Below are 25,931 nucleotides of genomic sequence, written 5' to 3'. Positions count from 1 at the left end.
CGATTATATTTTTAATTTAATTGTTTTTTTTTTATGTCACTAGGTCGGCAAACAAGCGTACGGCTCACCTGATGGTAAGCGATTACCGTAGCTTATAGACGCCTGCAACACCAGAAGCATCGCAAGCGCGTTGCCGACCCTATGCCCAATCTCCCCAGGAGCTCTGGTCACCTTATTCACCAACAGGAACACAATACTGCTTGAAAACAGTATACTCACCAACAGGAACACAATACTGCTTGAAAATAGTATTATTTAGCTGTGACCTTCTAAGGTAGTAAGGTCGAGGTACTACGCCAGTCGGACTGCTCCATATTTTGAGCAGGAAATTCCTGCTGTGCCCTACCTCAGTTAAAAGGTATTTGAATATCGTTTCAAACTATTTATAAATTTGTCATTTCTATCACTCTCTCTTTAATGTTTAATCTTTGTGTGTAATAATTAGTGAAAAATAAATGTATCAAAATAATTTGATTCAGAACATTCTTTACGTGCACAACCGTTTTGTGTCTTGTGAGTGCGACACTCTTAAAATAAACTTGATCAAGTTTTTAGGCTGCTAAAGTTTTAAATTTGACGCCGCGTTGGCGCAGCGGCCACAGCCATGGATTGTACCTGTTGCGCTGGCGGTTGCGGGTTCGATCCCCGCAAATGACAAACATTTGTATTGGCCATACATGCGTTTGCCATGGTCTGGGTGTTTGTGCAGTCCTTGCGGGTCTCCCCACCGTGCCTCGGAGAGCACGTTAAGCCGTCGGTCCCGGTTGTTATCATGTACACCTGATAGCGATCGTTACTCATAGTAGGGAATATATCCGCCGACCCGCATTGGAGCAGCGTGGTGGATTAAGCTCTGATCCTTCTCCTATATGGGGAAAGAGGCCTATGCCTAACAGTGAGATGTTACAGGCTGAAGCGTTATAATTGAAGTCGGTGTTAAGCTGTGCCCAGTAGTGGGATATTACAGGCTGTAGCGTAAGTTTTCAGGAGTGTATACTATTTAATTTAAATGTATATTTTAATATATAAATAATAATAATAATATTCTTTATTGCACAACATTAAAAGATACAAACAAAAGTAGTACAACTAAAGGAAGATGTACAAAGGCGGTCTTATCGCTAAAAGAGCGATCTCTTCCAGACAACCTTTGGGTATAGAACAGGGCATAGAAAAGCGGTTAGGATGTGTACAAATAATTGATATATAAATTAGAATAAATAAAGTATATTTCTTAGGAACAAACGTATGTGTATCTTAACACACATATATATTATATAGGATCGTATTACAATTACATTACTCCTCGTAACACAAATATAAAATATTTTTTATTTACAAAATATATTATTGTAAGACTTTTTGTGAAGATGTGTGAAGCAAGGTCGAATATTAATCAAGCGCGTAATATTATAATTGTTTGCTCATCATTACAGCCTATACAGTCCACTGCTGAACAAAGGCCTCCACAAGTTTACGTCAAAAATAACGTGAACTCGTGTGTTTTGCCCATAGTCACCACGCTGGGCAGGCAGGTTGGTGACCGCAGTACTGGCTTTGTCGCACCGAAGACGCTGCTGCCCATCTTCGGCCTGTGTATTTCAAAGCCAGCAGTTAGATGGTTATCCCGCCACCGGTCGGCTTTTTAAGTTCTAAGATGGTAGCGGAACTGTTTTATCCCATAGTCGCCTCTTACGACACCCACGGGAAGAGAAGGGGTGGCTATATTCTTTAGTACCGTAGCCACACAGTACATGTTACATGTTTGCTCGCAAACAAAAAAAAACCGACTTCAATTACATCAATAAGTAATACAACGTAGGTAGACGAAAAAAATTAACAAACGCACTTGTCGTCACTACGATTTTCGAGGGTTTCCCTCGATTTCTCTGGGATTCCATCATCAGATCCTAGTTTCCTTTTCATGGTACAACACTTGGGATATCTCCTTTCCAACAAAAAAAGAATTATCAAAATATAATATATAATAATACACATAAACGACGAAGTTATGCCCGAACATACATAAAAAATACGGTATACGGTCGAATTGAGTTCCCTCCTCCATTTTTGAAGTCGTCTAAAAATGTTTTGTAAGAAAAACAAAGCCTTTAATAATAAATAATAATAAATACTCTTTATTGTACACTACAAAGAAATGGTACAAAAAGGGATATATACGAAAAAAGATGTACAAAGGCGGTCTTATCGCTAAGAGCGATTTCTTCCAGACAACCTTAGGGTATAGGACAGGGCATATAAAATGAGAAGCGGTAGGGAAGTGTACAAATAGTTGATAAAGAATTGGCATGAAGTTTACAAGTTATATGATATACAAATAAGTAAATATACGACATATAATACATATATATACACATGTAATACATATATATATATATATATACATAATTATACATTTAAATAAACACTACATATACATTACTTCATGCATACACCATATATACTACATACACAAATACTACATAATATATATATTCATTATATTATATTTAGATTTAGATTTTTTTTATATATCTTCAAAGTAAATAAAACATCAAAGTCAAAAATCTGTATGCCATTTGTAATCGCGAAATCATTTGTGACGTAATATTTGTTAGGGTTTACTAAATAAATAAATGAACAAAAAGTGTGACTTGAATGACTAAGGGTAACTACTTTCCTTCCAAAGGAATCCAAAACGGTAAATCCTCGTCACGTATTTTATGAACGCCCCCTTAGCAAAATGCATTAAAATTTAATTCATTAAATAAATAAAATATTAAACTCAAAAATGTATTTTAAAGTTACAATTAATCATTCCGAGGAGATACGCATATGCGCGTAGTTGCAACATTTTTATTGATACCTTGAACAACGTTAGCACATTAAAAAATTTAAACATTTTTGTTCTACTGTACAATTTTCAAACTTTGCCTTTAAAATAGTATGAGTGATAATCGGCTAACTGACCATTATGGTCTAGGACCCCACTATAGAAAAACCTTCATCATCGAGCTGATTAATGAATGGAAACTATTCTATATCCAATTACTCTTCAGCCTGTAATATCCAACTGCTAAGCATAGGCCTCTTTCCTCATGTACGAGAAAGATCAGAGCTTAATCCACCACGCTGCTCCAATGCGGGTTTTGCGGATATCCAATTAAATATGTCAATAAATATATTACAAATGGATTGTCTAAAAAATTTCAGTCCAAAATATGATTTATTAACATTCAAAAAAATTTCTTCCTTTAACCAACTAGGTGAAGGTCGTTCTATAGTGGGATCTTATACTATTATGACACAATCACAAAAGCAAACTTGAACCCCAGTCAGAACCTTTTCAGATTAAAGGTTTCGTATGCTGTGTGGTTACGGCAGTAAAGAATATAGCCACCCCTTCTCTTCCCGTGGGTGTCATAAGAGGCGACTAAGGAATAACACAGTTCCACCACCACCTTGGAACTTAAAAAGCCGACCAATGCCGGGATAACCATCCAACTGTATGCTTTCAAATACACAGGCCAAAGAAGGGCAGCGGCGTTTTCGGTGCGACAAAGCCAGCCCTGCGGTCACCAACCCGTCTGCCCAGCGTGGTGACTATGGGCAAAACACATGAGTTCACGCCATTTTTGGCGCGAACTTGGGAAGGCCTATGTCCAGCAGTGGATTGCGATAGGCTGAAATGAAGACTGGTCAGAATGGAAGACATTTTAGAACACGCCCTTAAAACATTAATTGTTTCTTTGATTACTTATCTCAAAATTAATAACTAATAGCTTAACTATAGCCAGTCGTTGTTATTCATAGCTTACTTATATCTAATAACAAGATAGCATTGATCCGACCATTTCATGAAGGTAGAATACAGCAGGCAATATCCTGCTCAAAATCTTGTGCAACACATCTGCGGAAGTACTTCAACCATACAGAAAATCACAGCTAAATAGCACTGTTCTGTAGTAATGTTATGTGGTAAATAAGGCAGCCGGAGTTCATAAGAAGGGTCAGGGGTTGGGTTGGCAATCATTCTTTCCTCTCCTTCTGCGAAACAGTAATGTCCCAGAAGGAGAATGACGAGCGGATGAGAGAGGGGGCCGCCGACGAGGCCTCCGTCCGCAGGCGAGGAACGGGGGTGCGTAGGAGTCACTACTTAATGCACTTCCAGTAACGCCCCTGTGCCCGTGTCGGGCCAGGATGGGAACCCGGTCCTGCTAGACATGGCGTCGTCGGGATTGTTCAGAGGAGAGCCGGACAGTCCCCATGGAGGAGAAATCTAGTCTTTTCGTCGAGGCCAGCCTGTCGCTGGAGGGATCCTGTTGCCTGTAGATCCGGGACCCTCCAATTAATGCGGCTGAAAGCTCCCGCAGGCGTTTTGGTCGGTATTGCACCCCCAAGTGCTGAAGCCGACATATGGTCCAGGAATGCCTACCCGGGCATCTTGGATATCACCCGTAAACGGGTTACCCTGCGATACCAAAAAAAGGGGGGTTGGGTCAGCAACGCGCTTGTGATGCAGGCGTCTATAGGCTACGATACGAACTAAAATATTTCAGTACCACAAAACTTTTACTAGCCAAAAGTACATGTATTATTTTATAAGTTTTATTAGTTATTATATATATAATTAATTTTACAAATATATACACATCCACGTGTCCATCGTCTAAAAATACATACAAAAAAGTAGCAGATTTTTTCAAGATATTTTTTATTTATGTTGACGTAAGTATAATAATAAATATAATGTGTAATTTTTTTATTTATTATGAATATTTATTTCACTACTACACATATTTACATTTCACCACTTCAGAACTAAATATTTACAGATAGTTACGGTATAAATAATATCCGCGTGAAATGATGTCAAGAATTCTGGCAGCATTTCCCCGTTGAATCGCTATGCCGAGTCCTTGAACGAAAAATGCACCAGCCCTCTTGTCACCAGTGGAGCAATAAGACGAAGAGTTAACCATTTTAATAATAATTGTTGTTGATTAACCTACTATTGTGAAGCATTTCTAATAAAGTAATAAAGAGATGGTCTGTTTATAATCTATATTTTTAAATATAATATATATATCTTATCTATTTTTTTTTACAGGATGTACTTATTTTAATTATCCTTTTTTTGCTCGAAAGCTGCTATTTATCATTTGGTCTCATTTAAATTTGATATATATGCATAGCAATGCAATTTTATTGTCAATTTTTTCAACTACCTACCTTGGATTAATTGTTATGTAAATTGAAGTCGATAATTATTCTTTTTAAAAAACCGAATTACGGTTTTATGGTGTATCCAAACACATACAAACTTTTATGTTTATTATATTTTTTTTATGTACTATGTGGCTACGGTACTGAAGAATATAGCCACCCCCTCTCTTCCCGTGGGTGTCGTAAGAGGCGACTAAGGGATAACACGGTTCCGCTACCACCGTGGAACTTAAAAAGCCGACCGATGGCGGGATAACCATCGAACTGCTGGCTTTGAAATACACAGGCCGAAGACGGGCAGCAGCGTCTTCGGTGCGACAAAGCTAGTACTGCGGTCACCAACCCGTCTGCCCAGCGTGGTGACTATGGGCAAAACACATGAGTTCACGTTATTTTTGGCGTAAACTTGTGGAGGCCTATGTCCAGCAGTGGACTGTATAGGCTGTAATGATGATATTTTTTTTATAAAAATATTTTTTGATAGATGTCAAGAATCTGTGTCGCAGGACCGATGGCCGTTGGAGTAGACGGGTCCTGGAGTGGAGACCGCGTCTTGGCAAACGCAGTGTGGGACGTCCTCCGGCCCGTTGGACCGACGATCTACGTAAGATTGCCGGTGTAGGCTGGATGAGGATTGCAGAAAAGCGGGATGTCTGGCGCGAACTTGGGGAGGCCTATGTCCAGCAATGGACTGCAATAGGCTGAACTGACTGACTGACTGTCAAGAATTTGTATTTTGAATTCTTCTTTATAATTTCCCAGTTGTTACCCTGCGCGCGTTGCTACGCCTTTTTTTGGTCGTACCAACTCAGAAACCTTTGTGGGCTCATGCACAGCACTTTGCTGAAGATCATGACATGATCAAATGCATAGTATACGATTCTATAAAGGACATACAGACAAACATTAATTTTTATATATAGTTATTTGATATTATTTTGATTTGATTATTTATTTTGTGACATGAACGTTGTTTTTGATCTGGGGGCACGGTAGTGCCCCCGCCAAGACGAGCCAAAAAAAAATTTTTATTATTCTTTAATAAAAAGTCGGTGAAGATATCGTAGGTTTTATCATTACTACATTCTTTAAATACCTCATTTGCTAAAGTTTAATGTTTCCAAAAGATTTTTTTTTAAACTCACCACATTCCAATTAGTTAAATACGCTGACGAAAATTTTTTACTCAGAGACAACATTTCGAAATCTTCCTGCGAAGTAGCGCCATCTGTTATAGTACTCAGTAACAATACACCCCACAAGACCACCCCCGCCATCAAAAACAGTTCTAAACAATGAAACACTGTCTTTGTTAATAATAATTTACTTATGCGAATCATTTTTAACAGAAATAACAAATTGTTACGAAACTGACTTGATGTAGACTAAAATGTTTTTGTTGTATCTTCAAGGAAACGGTTCGAAGTAACAAATTATTATTCATTGAAATTTAATAAGACGTTTTAATTATTTTCATGTGAATGTTCCGTATTCACTTCAGTTGTTACTTGTAATATGGGATTATTAATTTATTTATACTGTCTTTTAGCGCGAAACTTATACGGAATTCTATGCTAAATGCTTTTAAGTCCAATCAAACTTCCGCATGCTATGTAGTCACGGCATTAAAGAATATAACCACCCCCTTTCTTCCCGTAGGTGTCATAAAAGGCGACTAAGGGATAACAGAGTTCCACTACCACCTTGGAACTTATAAAGCCGACCGATAGCTGGATAACCATCCAACTGCTGGCTTTGACATACACAAGCCAAAGATGGGCAGCAGCGTCTTCGGTGCGACAAGGCCAGCCCTGCGGTCACCAACCCGCCTACCAAGTGTGGTGACACAAAACACATGAGTTCACACCATTTTTGGCACGAAATTGTGGAGGCCAATATCCAGCAGTGGATTGCGATAGGCTAAAGTGATAAACTTCCGCAGTGGTCATATCATGCTGTCTGCTCTTGTCATAGCTACTGATGAAATTCCTTTAGCTATGGTCGTAGATTTTTGTCAAGCATTCAGTTGTGTCGATCGTGAAATTCTGCTGAGCCATTTGCGTAATTTAACATATCCCCAACGGTAAAGAATTGGTTTCTTAGTTGCTTCAAAGAACGATGACAATGTATATACATCGACGAGACTTTCTCTTCATGACTTGACATTCAAGCTGGGGTACCTCAAGGTGGCGTCTTGTCTCTTTTACCCTTCCTGATTTTTATAAATTCTATCAGTCAATTTATCTCTTCTCTCTACCACATGTATGCAGGTGATGACCAGTTTTATCGCCGTTCTTCGCTGGAAGATATTGTAATTACAACTGATGCAATAAAAAGAGACCGTGCAAAATTTTTAAAATAGAACAAACAGGATATGTAGACTAGATGTGAACGTAGTGATGTGATCAGCTATTGGTAGCTCGGAAATGCACTGCAATTTTTTTTTTAAATTTCGCTTAAAGATCAAGTGAATTTTGGATTTCCGTACGCTCTGTGTAAATCTGCATATATTTTTCTACTGTACTATGTGTTATTAAATCATAAGGCCTAGCTTATTTAAAGGAAACGTTCGATTATCTGAGGGGCGTTTCAGTAGCAAGATCATTAGGAAGTCATAAGCTAAGGTGATTTCTCTTCCCCAGTGAGGCTACTCCAGATTTTGAGCAAAATATTTTCTGCTGTGTCCTACTTTGATAAACTATTCATTTTTTTTATGTTTATATACTATCATCATTAATATTTCTATAATACCATCTTTTTTCAAATTAGATGGTGCACGAAATTAAACATTTATATATATTGTGTTTTAATGCCTCTCAAAAATTTACAGTACCTGTCTAGTTATTCTTCGCAACTCGACCTTTTAAAGCCTGTTCTCAACAGATAAACCTACGTATAACTGTCAAAAAACATCAGTGTCATCAACAGTGCATCGCTATGCAGATTGCCGCTTTCTTTTTTTTTTTTTTATACACTTTGCTTATTTTTCATTATTATTTTTTTTTGTTTTTTAATTATTATAGTTGATTTTATGTGGGTACCTATTATTATTATTTTTTTAATTTTATTGTTTTTATTTCGGTTGTATATTATGTTCATTGTTTCCAATTTAATTATTTGTTATAATATATATATAGTTATATTTTAATAGAATTGTTATGTTGTGATTTTTATTTTTTGTCTTGTCTGTATATCGATGTATGTGTGTGAGTATGAATAAATGCTTATTATTATTATCATTATTAAAAAGAAAATTAAAAATTAAAGTAAAATGGAACTGCAAAAACTTTGCTTGATAAGCCTATGCCTTTTACCACCACCTTACATTCGCTCCGCTAAAGGCTCCACTTATAAAATAAGACCACACCTACTAGCTCACTTACCATTTGACCTATTCATCTTACGATAATTACTGAAAAAATACTCAAAGATGTGAATTTGGTGATTTTCCCAACATTGAAAAATCACAGCAAGCGTAAGCTTAATAAATATATATATATATATATTTTTTTTAATTATAGTACTCGCAACTTCGTCCGCGTGGAATTTAACAAAAAAGTTATTGTTCAGTTCGCAGAGTTATAAAATAAATAAATATCTATAATAAAAGTAACCTAAGTTACTTCTTACTACATCAACTATCTGATTCATCACCAATGAATTTCCCGTGAAATCGGTCCAGTCGTTTCAGAGATTAGCCGAAAAAAAAAACCAGACAGACAGACATACAAAAATTGTAAAAAACGTTATTTTGCTATACCGTGTATACATCCATATGCATTTAGTAAAAAGCGGTTATTTTAATATTACAAACAGACACTCCAATTTAATTTATTTCTATAAATATAGATTATTGTACTATAAAAGTATTAATTATTTTTGTACGGATCTCTGAAAAATATTACAATTTTTTCACTTGTATACTCGTATTTAATTAACTTAAGCTGTATTTTATAATAATATAATAATTATTATAATCAAAGTTTTTTTCTTTAACTCTAACTATAGAAACTTTTTTGTTTCTTTTTAATTAGTGGATGTTTCGTGTTTTTTTTTATGGAATTGTGTCTCTTTTAAAACCAAAATATTTTTATGAGAAATACGCATTGTTAGGGATAATTCAAAAAAATCATAATTAGATCTGGATCAAATTTAAATGCGATCACATGACAAGCTTCAGCTTCCAAAAAAAAAGGATTTTCAAAATCAGTACACTCAGTAAAAAGTTATGATGAAAAACAACAAGTAACACACGTGAAAAGTTCAGTCGAATTGAGAGCTCATTTTATTAAAGTTGGTTAAAAAGGGGAGTTATTGTGTGAGTCGATCTGTCTATCTGTTCTATCGCAATCTGTGATATCGCAAAATTTCGAAATAAATATAAAAAAGTAATCTTCAAAAAATCAGCTAATTTTTAACTGACTTCAAAAAAGGAGGAGGTTACTCAATTAGACCTTATATATATTTTAATGTATGTTCGGGGATAACACCGTCGTTTATGAACCGATTTTGATATTTTTTTTTTTGTTGGAAAGGTCCTAAGTGTGGTACCGTGATAAGAAAACCAGGATCTGATTATGGGATCCCGGAAATCGAGGGAAACCCTCGAAAATCCGCATAACTTTATACTGGGTGTACTGATTTTGACGATTTTTAATTTTATCGAAAGCCGATGTTTATCATGTGGTCACATTTAAATTTCATCGAGATCTGATTACAACTTTTGGAGTAATCTTTGATAATGCGTATTTACTTGACTAATTTTTCGTCTACCTCCGTCGTTATACTTGTCGATGTAATTGAAGTCGGTTTTTTTCGTTTGCCAGCAAACTTAATTATGTTTGTATCTTTTAATGTTGTGCAATAAAGAGTATTATTATTATTTATATATTAAAATATACATTTAAATAAAATAGTATACACTCCTAAAAACTTAACTTCCAAACACAGTTATTGAATACTATTATAGTAAAAAGAATTGATTAAATAAATATATATTATTGTTATTTTTTTTATTTAAAAATTTTGATCCACGGGCTCAAAATGCCCGTGCCTTTTGTTAATTATGCATGCATTATAATAATACCACAGGCGATTTTTCTTTATTACTACAGATCGACAGTACTGTGACTGCCTAGTAAAACTAGGACGTGGTCCGACGCTGACGGTTTTTTTTTCCTTACTAAATACGTAATACTATATGGAGAATTATACACATAATTCCTTTCTAATTTCTGATCATTATTATTTTTCTTATCTATGTCTATATTTACACTTATTTCTTAGTTACCATATAGGTATGTACACTTATGTTCTACTTACAATGTACACTTAACCTATGTTACTGTTAGTAAGAGTTTTTTTTTCTTTTTTTTTTTCATATATAGTTACTAGCCGACCCGTGCCTGTACGTGTACTGAATTTTTTTTCAATTACAATAAAATATAGCCTATGTCACTCCTGAATAGTGTAGCTTTCTGGTAGTGAAAGAATGTTCATGATCGGATCAGTATTTGTGAAGATGGTCCCCTACATATAAACAAAGTTATAAACTTTACCTCTTTATAATATTAATATAGATTATTTATATTTATCTATTTATATTTATCTATTTATATTTATCTATTTATAATTTATCTATTTCTATTATTTACTTAAATTTCACTACCTAATTATTTATTTATCTATTTATTTATTTTATTTTATTGGTACATCCACAGAACACATATAAAACATTATATATGATTCACTATTACATTATTATCTAATGTATCCCATTACGGGGTACACAACATTCCACAATATAAAGCAAGTATAATTAAAATTATTTCTCAGAAAAATTAAAAATAAAGATCCTACTTGTTAACGATAAAATTAATTTAAAAAGATCATTAATCAAATCCATATGAAAAGTAAAGTTAAGTCAAGATAATATTAATAATCAAACATAGCTAGCATTCAATAATAATAAATTCAATAATAAAAAGTTCAATAATTCATATTTCATAGTTAACTAAAATTTAATAATTATATCGACATGCAAAAATAATTGCTATTTGTAATTAATTGATAAATCAAAAGGAAATAATAAGAATTTATATATCTAAATCTACTTCCTTATTTGTATATCATAAGCCACGCCTGCCCCCAGCATCTTGAACAGAGCCCTTGCCAGCGACATATTACGATTGTAGATCGTTCTTTTTATGTTGTGCTCCAAGATGGTCCTCGTCGCGGCACCCAACGCTCGGCTAACGAATCTACCGATTGCGCCATCACCATCGTCAGTGTAGTAGACACAGGTGTTAGTGTGTCTTGTCAATGCTACTACCGCATGAGGCACAATGTCGTGAATTTGTAGCCTCTCGGTCTTTGTCTGGACGATGATGACCTCGCCGTAGGTTTGCCCTTGTGCTTCAAGAATGGTCATGAAGAAAAAGAATGACGAAGAATGACGAAGTCAAGAATGACGCGCGATTCCTCTCCAGTACCGTATCCCTGGTCTATCAGATTTCTTTTTTTCTTCCTGTGTATAAACCAAGTATACGGTGTCCTTTTGAAGTTTTGGTATTGGCGCGCCAGTGTATCCATTCATTCTGAGGGAGTGGATGGTCGGATTAGACGAGTACATATTTACGTATACCTCACAGATGGCATATACAACATCCATGGGGCTCCAGTATGTGCGGAACAACTCACGTGAGATGTTGATTGTCAGATAAGGTCTTCGGTACCTCATTTCGAACAGATTTTCTCTGTCTATATAAGACAACTGGTTGACATCTCCGACGAGAACAACTTAGTTTGCCCCCGAAAGCCGTGCTCCCAATACTATAGCTCCAAAGTGGTTCATAAGAGCTTCGTCCACCGTTAGACGATTACATTTCGTGTCCTCTTCGAATCCATTTGTTAAAATGAAGGCCATAGTACGTACCCTAGACCTGATTTTGTCGCCAAAGCAGCGGGCTAGTTTTTCTTTAAGATCTTTGGCAGCTTCGACCGTCGTGGTAACTACTATTTCTACATTCTCATCGAAGTTTCCGACTATGTGTGTCGTTTTCCCGCACCCAGGTACCCCATTTATCCACTTCAGCTTCAGCGATTGCCAGCCCACGAGGCCCGCGTCGACATCAAGACCCCCTGAAATGGATTTTGCCATCTCAAGCATCCTGTCATCCAGCATTACTCTCGTGCATCTGGCAACCACCAAAATCGGGTCCCTCACAGGTGTTAAAAATTTTGGTAACGTGTTTTCTCGCCCCGTAGCCTCAACCGTGCCCACAAAACCACCTGGGCCGCTATATGCTGCCATATATTTTCCTGACATGTGTCCTTTGATAACCTGGGACGTGTCGTTATATATGGCAGCCTTTGCCTCATCGAGCAGCATCATAAGAAAATTCGCTGCCTCGCTGGTAGGCCTGCAAGATCTTTTTGCATGTGGCCAAGTTAACTTCTCGACTAGCTTTTACTATGGCCAGGAATTCAACCAATGCGTTAACAGTATGGTCTAGATGGCTTGATGCCAGTCTCAGTCTGGGTGGACTCACTTGTCTCTTATCGACCCTCGTTCGAGGAATTTTCGGCTTAACCGGTTTTCAACATCGACGGGTGTTAATGTCATATTCTTGATTATAGTCCTGGCAGTTTTTACGCACGGTAAAAACACCTTCGTGACTGAACCAGCCCTAGATGACTCATAGCCCCGCTGCCATCTCCTCACCGTCTCCTTACGTATCCACCTCCTGACGTACGATGTTGGAACTTGATCGTAGTCGGGAGCCGACGTATTCGTTTGTGCTGCTTTCTTGGCCAGTTCGTCCGCAGTAGGTCCGCGGTAGCAGTCCGCGGTAGCAGCTTCCTGGACTCGAAGATCAAGGGGTAATAGACCCGTGAGGACTAATGCCGATGCCAGAGATACAGTTCTGTACGCTTTGCATAACTTTATAGCGAAACCTCTCTGAAGCGAGCCTAACTGTCTTATAGTCATCAGTTTTTCGGCTGCCGGAAACCATGCGCTTGCTGCATAGAGAACTATAGGCTCTTTTACCGCCACATATATGGTCGTCACTATTTCTCCATTTAGACCCCACGTAACCCTCACCGCACGTGCTAGTTGTTTATATATATCTGCGGCTTTTTTACATATAGCAGACACATGCGCATTAAAGGTCAATTTAGAGTCTATGATTAAGCCAAGCAATTTGATTTCATTCACAAAACCCAGCCGAGTGCCGGACGTATGAATTGTAGGGAGGTCATATTTGAGCTTTCTTGTAAGTAGCATCGCCTTGGTCTTGTGGGGCGCAAAGCTCAGCTTATTTAGGGTGCCCGAATCTTGAACGGTAGTAAGGATGGTATCAGCTTGAGATTGCAATACGCTAGTCTGGTGGTAAGAGAACACGAGGACCACGTCATTCGCAAATGCTTGACAATAAATCCCTGACATTGCCATTTTTTGGAGTAGCAGGTCCAGGATTAGGTTCCAGAAGGTTGGTCCACCAACTGATCCTTGGACGCAGCCCTTCGATGTACCCTTTTCACTGGTCGCTCTCGCATAGTTTATTCTGATCTTCCTGTCCGTTAAGTAGGACACTACTAGGGCATATAAGTTTCTGGGGCATTGTTTTTCTATCATCCGTTTCTTAAGGGCTGGCCACCATGCATTGTCGAACGCGCCCTCTATATCGAGCGAGATTAGAAGAACTACCTTTTTCGACTTTATTTCTGCTCGTATGTGTTCAACCAAGTCGTAGAGTGTATCCTCAGTTCCACGCTGTGGCACAAATCCATACTGGCTTGGGTGAATAGTTGGAAAGAAGCGCCACTGAAGTCTACCCACCAGGGGCTTTTCTACTATTTTTCCTAAGATTGACAGTAGGCCTATCGGTCTATACTATTTTGGATGGGTGTAGTCTTCCTTCCCTGACTTGCGGAGAATGCGCACGTGGGCGAATATATATTATGTTAGACGTCAACGTTTTGGGTAAACAGATAGTACGAAACAACCTTTTTTATATCGATTTTTTGATAGCTCGCTTGCAATGCTTCTGGTGTTTGCAGGAGTCTACAAGCTACCGTCACTGCTTACCATCAGGTGAGTTGGACGCCTGTTTACCGACCTATATACGTATAAAAACTTAAACTCGCGAACTATTACTAAACGCCTAGGTGGAGTCCGTTCTGCGTTTTTTTACAAGTTTATATTTTATATCAAATCTTTAATGTATTAAGGATAATATTAAGGTATTAAAAAACCCATTGCCATAAAAAAGCAAAGGTTTAACATTTAATTATAAGTATAATTATAATGTCGATGCACCAAGATAAGTTCACTCGTAATGGTCGCAATAGAAACATGGGAAATTATTTTTTTATATTATGTTATTTCCATTTTTTTTAAGACTAACCGCTAACTTGACGATTTATTCTTTGAAAATGTAGATTCATTTCGAATCTGTGGCAGCTTGAAGACTACGACTGATTTATTAAAGACATTTGAAGATAAAATTTACAATATAATGGTTCAAAGGTGACTAAGTAGTAGTAGGCTTCAAATCAAAAATCAAAACAAACTGCATTCAAATAGGCTTCAAAAGCACCTTCGAATCGAATTTTTTTTTTTAAAGTAAAGCTACAGAGAATAATCGGCAAGAAACTCCGCAGTTATTCTTTTGAAAATAATATATAAACTGTGTTTTATTACAAACTTAGTAAGTATAATAGCATGAAATACAGCGCCACTAAGTCCACACATCTGTATCAACTTTGTAATCCTGCACCGAATAATACGCTTTATCTATTAATCTCTTTTTAATAAATGCTTTAAATTTATGTTAATACATTGACATTTTAAATATGCTCTTGAAGCCTACTTAAATAGCGAATTAGTTTTCTTTTTTTTTTTTATTTAAATATAAATTAGATTTAAACATTTTTTAATATCATATCAAAAGTCGATCGTTCCAGCGGGAACCGAACCTTGCCAATTTCGAACGATGTACCCGCTAGATCGAAATTTTTGATATGATGATTTTATATTCTGTCTAAGCAACCGTGGCGCCGTCTATAGTGAGTTCTTTACACAAATCCGTAACTATTAAAAGTTTCATATTACAATGTCTGTCGATCAAAATCTGTCTGTCGAAAAAAAATGCTTGGAATTTCCTAATGTGTGGGTAGCACAAAAATAAAATCGTACAAATTAAATTAGATTTGATTGCTTTGTGTATTATGATTTTATAAACCCCGTTTGTACGGACGCTGTTCTAAACAGGAGAAGTATAAATAACCGTTAGTTTCCTCTTGAGAAACTTATCATGACAATAATTTTTAATTTAAATAATCTATATATACTCGTACGTGAAGCAAAAATTTTGAACCCCTTTTTAGGAAAATTGTGCGGACGGAGGAGTATGAAATTTCGTATACTTATAGTTTATATAGAGAAGGAGTGCAGAATGATAACATTTTTTTTTTAATTATGCATACAGATACATTAAATCAATAAAAAAAACATTACACACACTACCATGTATTTGACACACACACACACGCATATTATACTCTTTTTAACCGACTTCCAAAAAAGGAGGAGGTTCTCAATTCGACTGTATTTTTTTATGTATGTTACATCAGAGCTTTTGACCGTGTGGACCGATTTCGACAATTTTTTTTAATCGAAAGGTGGTGTATGTCAATTGGTCCCATTTAAATTTATTTGAGATCTAACAACTACTTTTCGAGTAATATCTAATAATGCGTTTTTACTTGACGCTTTTTTGTCAACCTACGTTATATTATACCGCATTACTTTCTACTGGATGGATAGGATCTGATGATGGGATCCCAGAGAAATCGAGGGAAACTCTTGAAAATCCGCAATAACTTTTTACTTGGTGTACCGATTTTGATAATTCTTTTTTGTTGGAAAGAAGATATCCCTGGTTTAGTACCATGAGAAGGAAACCAGGATCTGACGATGGGATCCCAGAGAAATCGAGGGAAACTCTTGAAAATCGGCAATAACTTTTTACCGGGTGTACCGATTTTAATAATTTTTAATTTAATCGAAAGCTGATGTTTGTCTTGTGGTCGCATATAAATTTTATTGAGATCTGATAACTACTTTTTGAGTAATCTTTGATAACGCGTAGTTACTTCACTATTTTTTCGTCGATCTACGTTGTATTATGTTGATTGTCAAAGTCCGTAGTTAAATTTAAAAATTAATAAAAAAAAAGGTTCTTTATTTTTATAATTTTTTTGATTTTTTTTTAAAATTTATATTTCTAATTATGACCGAACTTCGACCACTGGGCGACCATTTTTAATGTTAATTAGGGATCATTGTATGTAAAATAGGTAATACGCTAATTTTGTAACAGTAGACAATTCGATAAAATGAACAATATGTAATTGGGTTATTTAATTTCGTTATATGGCTGGGAATGCGGTTTCGAAAGCTATTCTTACTACACGAATTAAATTTTCATATGATATATATTAAAGCAGCTTAATGTTGCTTTTTAATTATGACTTTTGTAGACGAATGATCATGGTACGGTATAAAACTTGGCATACACACTCACATCAGCCTATCGTAATCTACTGGACATAGGCCCACCACTCATATCATTATACATATCTCAATCTTTTCTTTTTTTTTTTATTTATTTCAACTGGGTCGACAAACAGGCGTACAACTCACCTGATGGTAAGGGATCACCGTAGCCTATAGACACGTACAACACCAGAAATATTGCAAGCGCGTTGCAGACCCTACCCCCAATCACCCCAGGAGCTCTGGTTACCTTACTCGCCACAGAACATAACATTGCTTGAAAGCAGTATTATTTAGCTGCGATCTTCTGCTAAGTCAGAGTACTTCCCCAGTTCGGGGCGAGGTGGCGAATGCTAGCTCGACCCCATCTCGCCCCACCCAGGCGGACGACTGCTCACACGTGGTGGTTTTTTAGTCAGTTGGAGTCTGACATAACCCTCTGGCGCCCCCGCGCCGGTGGGTATCCGTGATGGATTTTCCCCACGTTAAAAAAAATATAAAAAAAGGTACTTCCCCAGTTGGGTTGCTCCAGGTTTTCAACAGGATATTTCCTGCTGTCCCCTACCTCAGTTATCAAACATTAAATTGATATGTTTATAATAGAATAAAAATGTTTACAGATAAAATACAAACGGTTATTTTATAATGATGTTCTCAGAATTATTCACAAAAGCCAAAAGATGGCAAACAATTGTGTAGGTAAGTTAACGTAACTCGGAATGATAACAGGTAAATCTTAAATGTTATTCTTATGATTTTTTGTTATATCGTAACGTTTTGAACAGGTTTTTAAATACAAAAATATGCATATAAACATATTTGTTTACACAGTGTTTTTACCGGAAATTAACCGATATCGGAATTATTAATATTAAAGGATTTTTAACAAATGTCTGATCATCAAATATTTGGTAATTTAGTTTTTGTTTATAAACTAGCTGTGCCCGTGACTTCGTCCGCATGGATTCTAACAAAAAGCTATTTTTCAGTTCGCAGAGTTATAAAATAAATAAATTTCTTAAATAAAAGTAGCCTAAGTTACACCTTATCAGCTATCTGCCAACGAGTCCCGTTAAAATTGGTCCTGCCGTTTCAGAGATTAGCCGGGACAAGCAAACAGATAGACAGACAGACAAAGATTATTATTATACAATAATATATTACAAATATATTATTAATATAATAAATTATTATTACAAACAGACACTCCAATTTCTTTTATTTGTATGTATAAATGAATAAAGGAATAACAAAATATGTAAATTATAATTTAAATTAATAAATAAACAAAAAACTTACGAAATTCCAATTCGTGAAAAAAAATGGCGTCAACTTTTTCAAATACCGCAAATTATCATCGGTAGTGTCGTCGACTTGCATGGTGATCCATATCATAAAACCCCATGATATCACAAACACGAAGAGAAATGAACAACACCCATGAAATATGGTCCTTAGAATTAAATTTAGTTTTGATTTTTTTGATATTTTTGATTCTGAGGAGTCCGATTGAAGATTTGCCTCTGTATCAGTCATTTTTTTTTTATTATCTATGCCGACTTTTTTCTTGTATTTTCCAATTACAAACTTATAAAAACATTTTTTTAACTAACACAATTGCACTGTATTATTTACACTCTTATCCGCCAAACCGCAGTAGAACAGCGTGGAGAATTAAGTTCCAATCCTTTCCTAGATGAATCTTTATTATTTACACTTAATATTTTACTTTTTTAAATACTCGTAAAATATATCTTCTTATTGCGTTATATTAATTATACTGAATTGTTTACATTTACGTATACTTTAATAGGTTATAAACGCACCTCTTTTTACACACAATTTATTAAAAAAATAATTGTTTTTTTTTTTAAATTTAACTGCCAGTGCACTTTCAATTGTTATTATTTAAAAATCGATTAAATGAATACGAATAATTTATTCATATCTAGTTTCGATTTTATTTATTTATTTTTTTTTTTTTACTATTTGTAGTACCGTGCGATCGCGTCGAGTTAAAACACCCGTATGTCATTAAGACATCCAGTTCTACCGACCTTGTAGAATTAAAAGTAAGGTTATAGTTACCGGTCTATAGTTGCGAATTAAATTGTATTATGTCATAGTAATAAATTTAACAAAATCACTATATATTTTCAAACTTAGCCACCCATCGGCCGTGAAAATATAACAAATATTTCCATGAATGGATAATGCATATTATCATATAACGAGCTAACCCTGCTGAAAATTTTAAATAAAAATCGATGATTTGTATGGGGTCTAGATAGATCTATCTGGATCCAAATAGCCCGGATTAAAAACAGATAAAAATTGTATGAAAATTTTTGGAATCCCTGTTTCAAACATACAGTAGTTAACAATAACTTTCCATACAAATTATCGTTTTTTATTTTGAATTTTCAACAGGGAAGCACAGCAGGAAATAACTTCTACAAAATACTTATGAAGATCACAGCAAAACAATACTGATTCCAAGCTGTGTTGTGTGTTCCTATGGTAAAGTGCTCCAGAGCTCCTGGGGGTGATTGAGGATAGGATCGGCAACACGCTGGCAACACTCCTTGCGTTGCTGGTATCCTATAAGCTACGGTATCTGCTTGGCACCAAGTGGACAATACGCTTGTTCCCACATTTTTTTATAAAATATACTTATTATACATATCGAAGACAGCAGCGTCTTCGGTTCGACAAAGCCTGCGGTCACCAACCCGCCTGCCCAGCATGGTGACTATGGGCAAAACACATGAGTTCATGCCATTTTTTGCGTGAACTTGTGGAGGCCTATGTCCAATAGTGGACAGCGAAAGGCTGCTGTGATGATGATGATGATGGTGATTATACATTCAATTAACTCCTTCCTTGACCGCAACCTAGCGTCTACAATGTCGCCGTATCAATAAGTGTATACAGTGGCCGTCAAGATTACAAATTTATAACAAGCTCCTTCATGGCTAAACGAACAAATTCTTATTAATTTACTTCTAATAAATACAAATATCGCAACAAAATTAATAATAATATTAATATTTTAAACATTAAAATTATATTAGTGTTTCAATCAATTCAAGCTATCAACGTTACTCTGTTTTAAAAGATTGCTTAAAATTATAGTTTTATTGATATGTTGAAAAGAAATACAGTGCCACAAATATCCATCTTATTCTGGATGTTACTCCGACCGTTTAATATATAATAGATACATATCTTCTATATAAATAGAAATGAATGTTGCTAATCGCATAACTCGAGAATAGTTCGACCAATTAGGCTAATTTACTTTTTTGTATGTTCCATAAGGCCAACGAAAGGTTTAAAAAAAAAAACAAAAAAAATTATAAACAAAATTAATTTTTACTAATAAGTTTTGATAGAACGAAGTCTGTCCGGGCGGCTAGTAATATAATTAATACTTATATAAATAATGTAAAAAATTTACATATACTTACATATATAAATATAAACGGGTGGAGGATTACGACCCGGCAGGGAAATGAAACGGCCGGGAAAAAATTTAATGTAAGCCCCTCTTTATCTATACTAATATTATAAAGAGAAAAGATTTGATTGGTTGTTTGTTTGCATTGAATAAGCTCCGAAACTATTGAACCGATTTAAAAATTCCTTCACTATTGGGAAGCTACATTATCTGCGGGTGACATAAGCTGTATTAAATTTTCAAAAAAATTAGAGGGAAAATATTTTGATTTTTTTTAAATACCCGTGCGAAGCCGGGGCCGGATGCTAGTTATTAATATAACCTTGTAATATATTAATATATTACTAAGTTAATTATTAAGTTATTTAACATCATTTGTTGCAAATGAAAAGTATTCGTTTTTATCTTATATCTTTATTTCGTGTTCACTATATTTACACAATCTTGAAAGTGACATTTTATATAAATTAGTGGTCACCCAGTGGTCGGAATTCGACCATAATTAAACAAATACAGTTAAAAAAAATAATGAAAATAAAGAACATTTATTAAATTTTTAAAGAAAGAAGAAAGAAAGAAAAATATTTTATTGTTCATAATAATAAAAATCAAAACAATACAAATACGGTTTCACAGATATTACAAACAATACAGGCAGCCACTCAGCATTTGCCACACCATTGCAAGAACTGTGAGACGCAATTTTCAGTGACTCGTCATTGTCACTCGCTTGGAGCGACATCACTGACAGCACCCAACCAAACACACACTCACAAATTGTAGCTCACTTAACCGACACCAACATATACCACTTACACCACACCTGCACATATCAGAAAAACATGAACATCCGCAACTGCCACACACCACCTACACTCACAATAAGAGAGCAACACATCCACACTGACAATAAATATACATAGTATACACATACATATACACATACACATACACAAACATACACATAAACATACATACACTTATCGAATATTTTGACAGAATATCATATTATTATAATTTCAATTTTATTACAGACTTTGACAATCAACAAAAGAGTATAAACATGCGTGTGTGTGACAAATACATGGTAGTGTGTATTATGTCTTTTTTATTGATTTGATATATTTATGCATAATTTAATTAAAAAAATATTAGCATTCTGCACTCCTTCTCTATATAAACTATAAGTGTACGAAATTTCATACTCGTCCGTCCGCGCAATTTTCGTAAAAAGGGGTACAAAGTTTTTGCTTCACGTGTTAATATATAGATTATAAGGGTTTAGCGTTTTTCGAGTGATTCGGCGAAAATAAATAAGATATAGAGAAAATGTTTATCACTGTCTTTAGTCCAAATCATTTAATGTATATTGTTGTTTGAAATAAAATAAATTATTCATAATATAGGTATATTATGAATAATTTATTTTATTTCAAACAACCAACTAAGTATTCTGGATCGTACTTCGTAGCGCCATTTTTTTTAAATATGACAATGTTTCTTGCGAATTTTGTCGTGGCAATAACGAACATTAAAACGAAGAATCGTCCAAATTGATTGTGGATGCATTATTATTTATGTACTAATAGATCTAAATCTATTCGAAATTATGGTAAAAAATCAGCGGCATAAAATAATAAGAGATTTTCACAGTCGTAATCCTATTGTGTTTAACTGAGGTAGGGCATAGCCGGATATTTCCTGCTCAAAATATGTAGCAGCCCGACTGGGGGAGTACCTCGACATTATAGAAGATCACAGTTACATGTTTTCAAGCAGTGTTTTTTTTGTGGTAAGTAAGATGACCAGAGCTCCTGGGGGGATTTCGGTAGGGTCGACAACGCGCTTGCGATGCTTCTGGTGTTGCAGGCGTCTATATGGTACGATAATCGCTTGCCATCAAATGAGTCGTAAGCTTGTTTGTGACCTAGTTGTATATACAATAATTGTGTTTGCAGTCAAACGAAAAAAAAGTGACTTCAATTATATTGACAAGTAATACAACGTAGGTAGACGAAAAATTAGTCAAGTAAATACGCATTATCAAAGATTACTCCAAAAATTGTAATCACATTTCCATGGAATTTAAATGTGACCACATGATAAACATCGGCTTTCTTTTTTTTCGGCTTCAGTTAAACTAAAATTTATTAAAATCGGTACACCCAGTAAAAAGTTATGCGGATTTTCGAGAGTTTCCCTCGATTTCACTGGGATCCCATCATCAGATCCTGGTTTCCTTATCATGGTACCAAACTAGGGATATCCCCTTTTTGAATAAAAAAAGAATTATCAAAATCGGTATATCCAGTAGAAAGTTATGCGGTGTAATACAACCTAGATCGACGAAAAAAGCGTCAAGTAAAAACGCAATATTAGATATAACTCGAAAAGTAGTTATTAGATCTCAAATAAATTTAAATGGGACCAAATGACACACACCACCTTTCGATTAAAAGAAAATTTGTCGAAATCGCTCCACCTAGTCAATAGTTCTGAAGTAACATACATTAAAAAAAATACAGTCGAATTGAGAACCTCCTCCGTTTTTGGAAGTCGGTTAAAAACGCCACGGGCGTTGGAGGCGAATTTTATAAGTGGAAAGCATATTTGGACGCTCTTAGGCGTCAGCTGTGTGCTAGGAATAAAGCGGCATGATGAAAACATGCAGCTGTGGGGGTTGTGAGTGAATATTGTGCATGGATTGAAGTAAAACTTAATTCAACATGGATTCCGGGGAATCTATGAAATTGTTAATATATTGTAACTTTAAAATAACAATTCTCTGTAGTTGCCATTAGAAGCAAGAACCAGTTACTTCATACTGTAATTATTATATTAATTTTACTATTATTAAATGTCGTATGTGGTGACCCACAACTGTGTCCTCGTTCTCAGAGACGCTTCTAGGACAGATTATCTCATGACTACTTCGATCTGTCTGTACAGACTTACAATGTAACATTTCCTGACTGACTTAGAGAAATGGAATATACTTTATTGCAAACAGAAAAGATTTACATAAAACAGTTATTTACACATAGAGTTAATGTACAAAGGCGGTCTTATCGCTTAGTAGTGATCTCTTCCAGACAACCTTTAGAAAGAGGTAAAAATGTATTGAAAAGGTAGGACTTACTAACTGATGGATTTACTAACAGGGTGATTAACTGACTAACTGACTTTTGGATTCATAAAATTTGGCGTACAGAATTATTTTAAATGTAGGAATGGAGGGGAAGTTTGGAAAATTTTGACATGTAGGGTAGAATGTAGTGAAAGACTCAATAAAGGTTAAGATATTGTTAAGCGGAAAGTCTTTTATGAATTTATTCGTTTTTGTTGATGATTGGTCCGAAAGTCAATTTCTACTTAGGTAATTTTCTTTCATATAAAGCTAAAACTAATTAATGAAATAATATTTAAAAAAACTATTATAACATAAAGTGTCATCCATTCTTTCTCTATAGACTAGCCCGTTGGTGCAGTTTGTAGTGCCTTTCTGTTCCAAGGGTTACGGGTTCGATTCCCACCCGAATCTGGGTGTAATATGTATATTTATATATGTATTATTATTTCTATGCATATTTATCAAAAAAAAAATTGTAAATGATCAATCAAAGAGAAATCGAAGGAAACCGTCGAAAACCCGCATAACTTTTTACTGGGTGTACCGATTTTGATGATTTTCGATTTAATCGAAAGCCGATGTTTATCATGTGGTTATATTTAAATTTCATCGAGATCTGATTACAACTTTTGTAGTAATTATTGATAACACGTATTTATTTTTCGTCTACCTATGTTGTATTACTTGTCGATATAATTGAAGTCGGTATTTTTTTTCGTTTGCCTGCAAACACAATCATTTCGTCTACCTACGTTGTATTACTTGTCGATGTAATTAAAGTCGGTTTTTTTTCGTTTGCCTGCAAACACAATTATTATACAATAACGTTTATTATTGTTCATTAATTCGCTAAGCTATATAACTATATGTACATCTACATATATGTCTATCGATTTAAAAAAAAGGTGGAGGTTCTCGATTCGACTGTATTTTTTATGTTTGTAGGTAACCTCGTAACTTTTTACGGGGATAATTATTATTTTTTAAAATCGAAAGGTGGTGAATTTCGTGTGGTTCCATTTAAATTTAATTGAGATCTCATTAATACTTTTTCATTTATCTGTAATAATACTTACTTAACTATATTTTGTCTTATTTTCTTTTATTTCTAAAATAATTTTAAGATCATTAAAAGTCTCTTGAAAATGATTGTAATATAATTGCCATATTAAAAATTTAAAATAATTTTACTGCATGACCCACATTAAAAACATTTTTAAAATAAATAATATTTAATGAAAGTGTGTCCATAGAGAATTGATTTAAAGCAATTACGTCGAACCTGCGTTCATATTTCACGCACTAACCTGTAATGTCTGTCGACTTAAGACCATCTTCAGACGAAATCGTCAAATTTGTACTACTAACATATTTTTATTATTAACTGACTTCAAAAGAGGAAGCAGTTCTCAATTCGACGGTATTTTTTTATGTGTGACCTTATGATTTTGTACTATAAGTACTTTAGTTTTTTTTTTTAATTAAAAACACCATTACAGATTCCGTCTGAACATTGTATAAAGTTGATGGTATAAAATTTCTGGTTCAGCACTTGAACTAATTGCATATATTTAAGTTTTATTATAATTATTTATTTTATACACAATTTACATATAAAAGTTATAAAAATTTCACTTTTTTTTTGGTTGTCTCGACAGTTTTTGAATAATTAAAAATATCTATATTTTATGCTGATTTTTAGCCGCTTTTACTTTTTAAATGCATTTCCTTTGCTTAATGCAGGAAATGAAACAAAAACCGACTTCAGAAACTTCGACCAATTAAAAGTACACAAAAAAAAATCGTTAAGTATACACGTATTATCAGAGATGGGACTATGTAACAAACACTAGCTATCAATTCATATAAAATCAACGAAATCAGCACTCCCGCTCAAAAGTTTTAAGGTAACATACATAAAAAAATACACAATCAAATTGAGAACCTCAATGCCTTGAAGTTGGTTAAAAAACTAATAACATCAGTAATAATAGTACAAATAATATAAAATTAAACAATAATAATAAACGCCTTACACTCAACGGCCCCCGCTAGAATTCACTCACAAACGCCCAGACCATGGCAAACTTTGCCATGTGCAGAGATCGAACCCGCAACCGCCAACGCAACGGTTACAAAACAGTGCTGTGACCATTGCGCTAACACATCACTAATAAAACAACAGTTAAAAAGTTAAAAAAAATATATATAACGGATCCCAAAAAACAAAATCAAACAAATTACAGAAACGCATGAACATTCATAATAATTAACGCACATTTTACGACTTACAAAAGAAAGTATACACATGGCCTATAATAACCGTTAAATAAATACGAAAGAGATAGACATATACTATTAATTAATAAAAATAAACGCTATCTCTCTCGCACTTGAGTTTCTTTTCCCCTACATATGCTAGGAATTACATGAATAATAAGTATGTATAAAGACAGACTTTCACACTACGATTCAGTTCAACCTTGAACGTGAAAGCATTAGCACTTACAAGAAAAAAAAAGCGCGCGCGTATTTTTGACGTTTACGTCAAA

General features: G+C 34.8%; 1 protein-coding gene across 1 annotated transcript in view; it reads right to left on the bottom strand.

Annotated features, from left to right (window-relative positions):
- The window catches only part of LOC123667693 (androgen-dependent TFPI-regulating protein-like), a 32,919-nt gene extending 14,594 nt beyond the window's left edge, over window positions 1-18,325 (bottom strand). Inside the window, exon 1 of the mRNA XM_045601534.1 lies at window positions 18,089-18,325. Coding sequence (XP_045457490.1) covers window positions 18,089-18,325 — 237 coding nt within the window. The remainder of the gene's footprint in view (window positions 1-18,088) is intronic.
- Between the last annotated feature and the right edge of the window lie 7,606 nt (window positions 18,326-25,931).

The sequence above is a fragment of the Melitaea cinxia genome, chromosome 29, assembly GCF_905220565.1.
Source record: "Melitaea cinxia chromosome 29, ilMelCinx1.1, whole genome shotgun sequence".
In the NCBI taxonomy this organism is placed as follows: domain Eukaryota; kingdom Metazoa; phylum Arthropoda; class Insecta; order Lepidoptera; family Nymphalidae; genus Melitaea; species Melitaea cinxia.
This window is presented reverse-complemented; position numbering and strand designations above follow the sequence as displayed.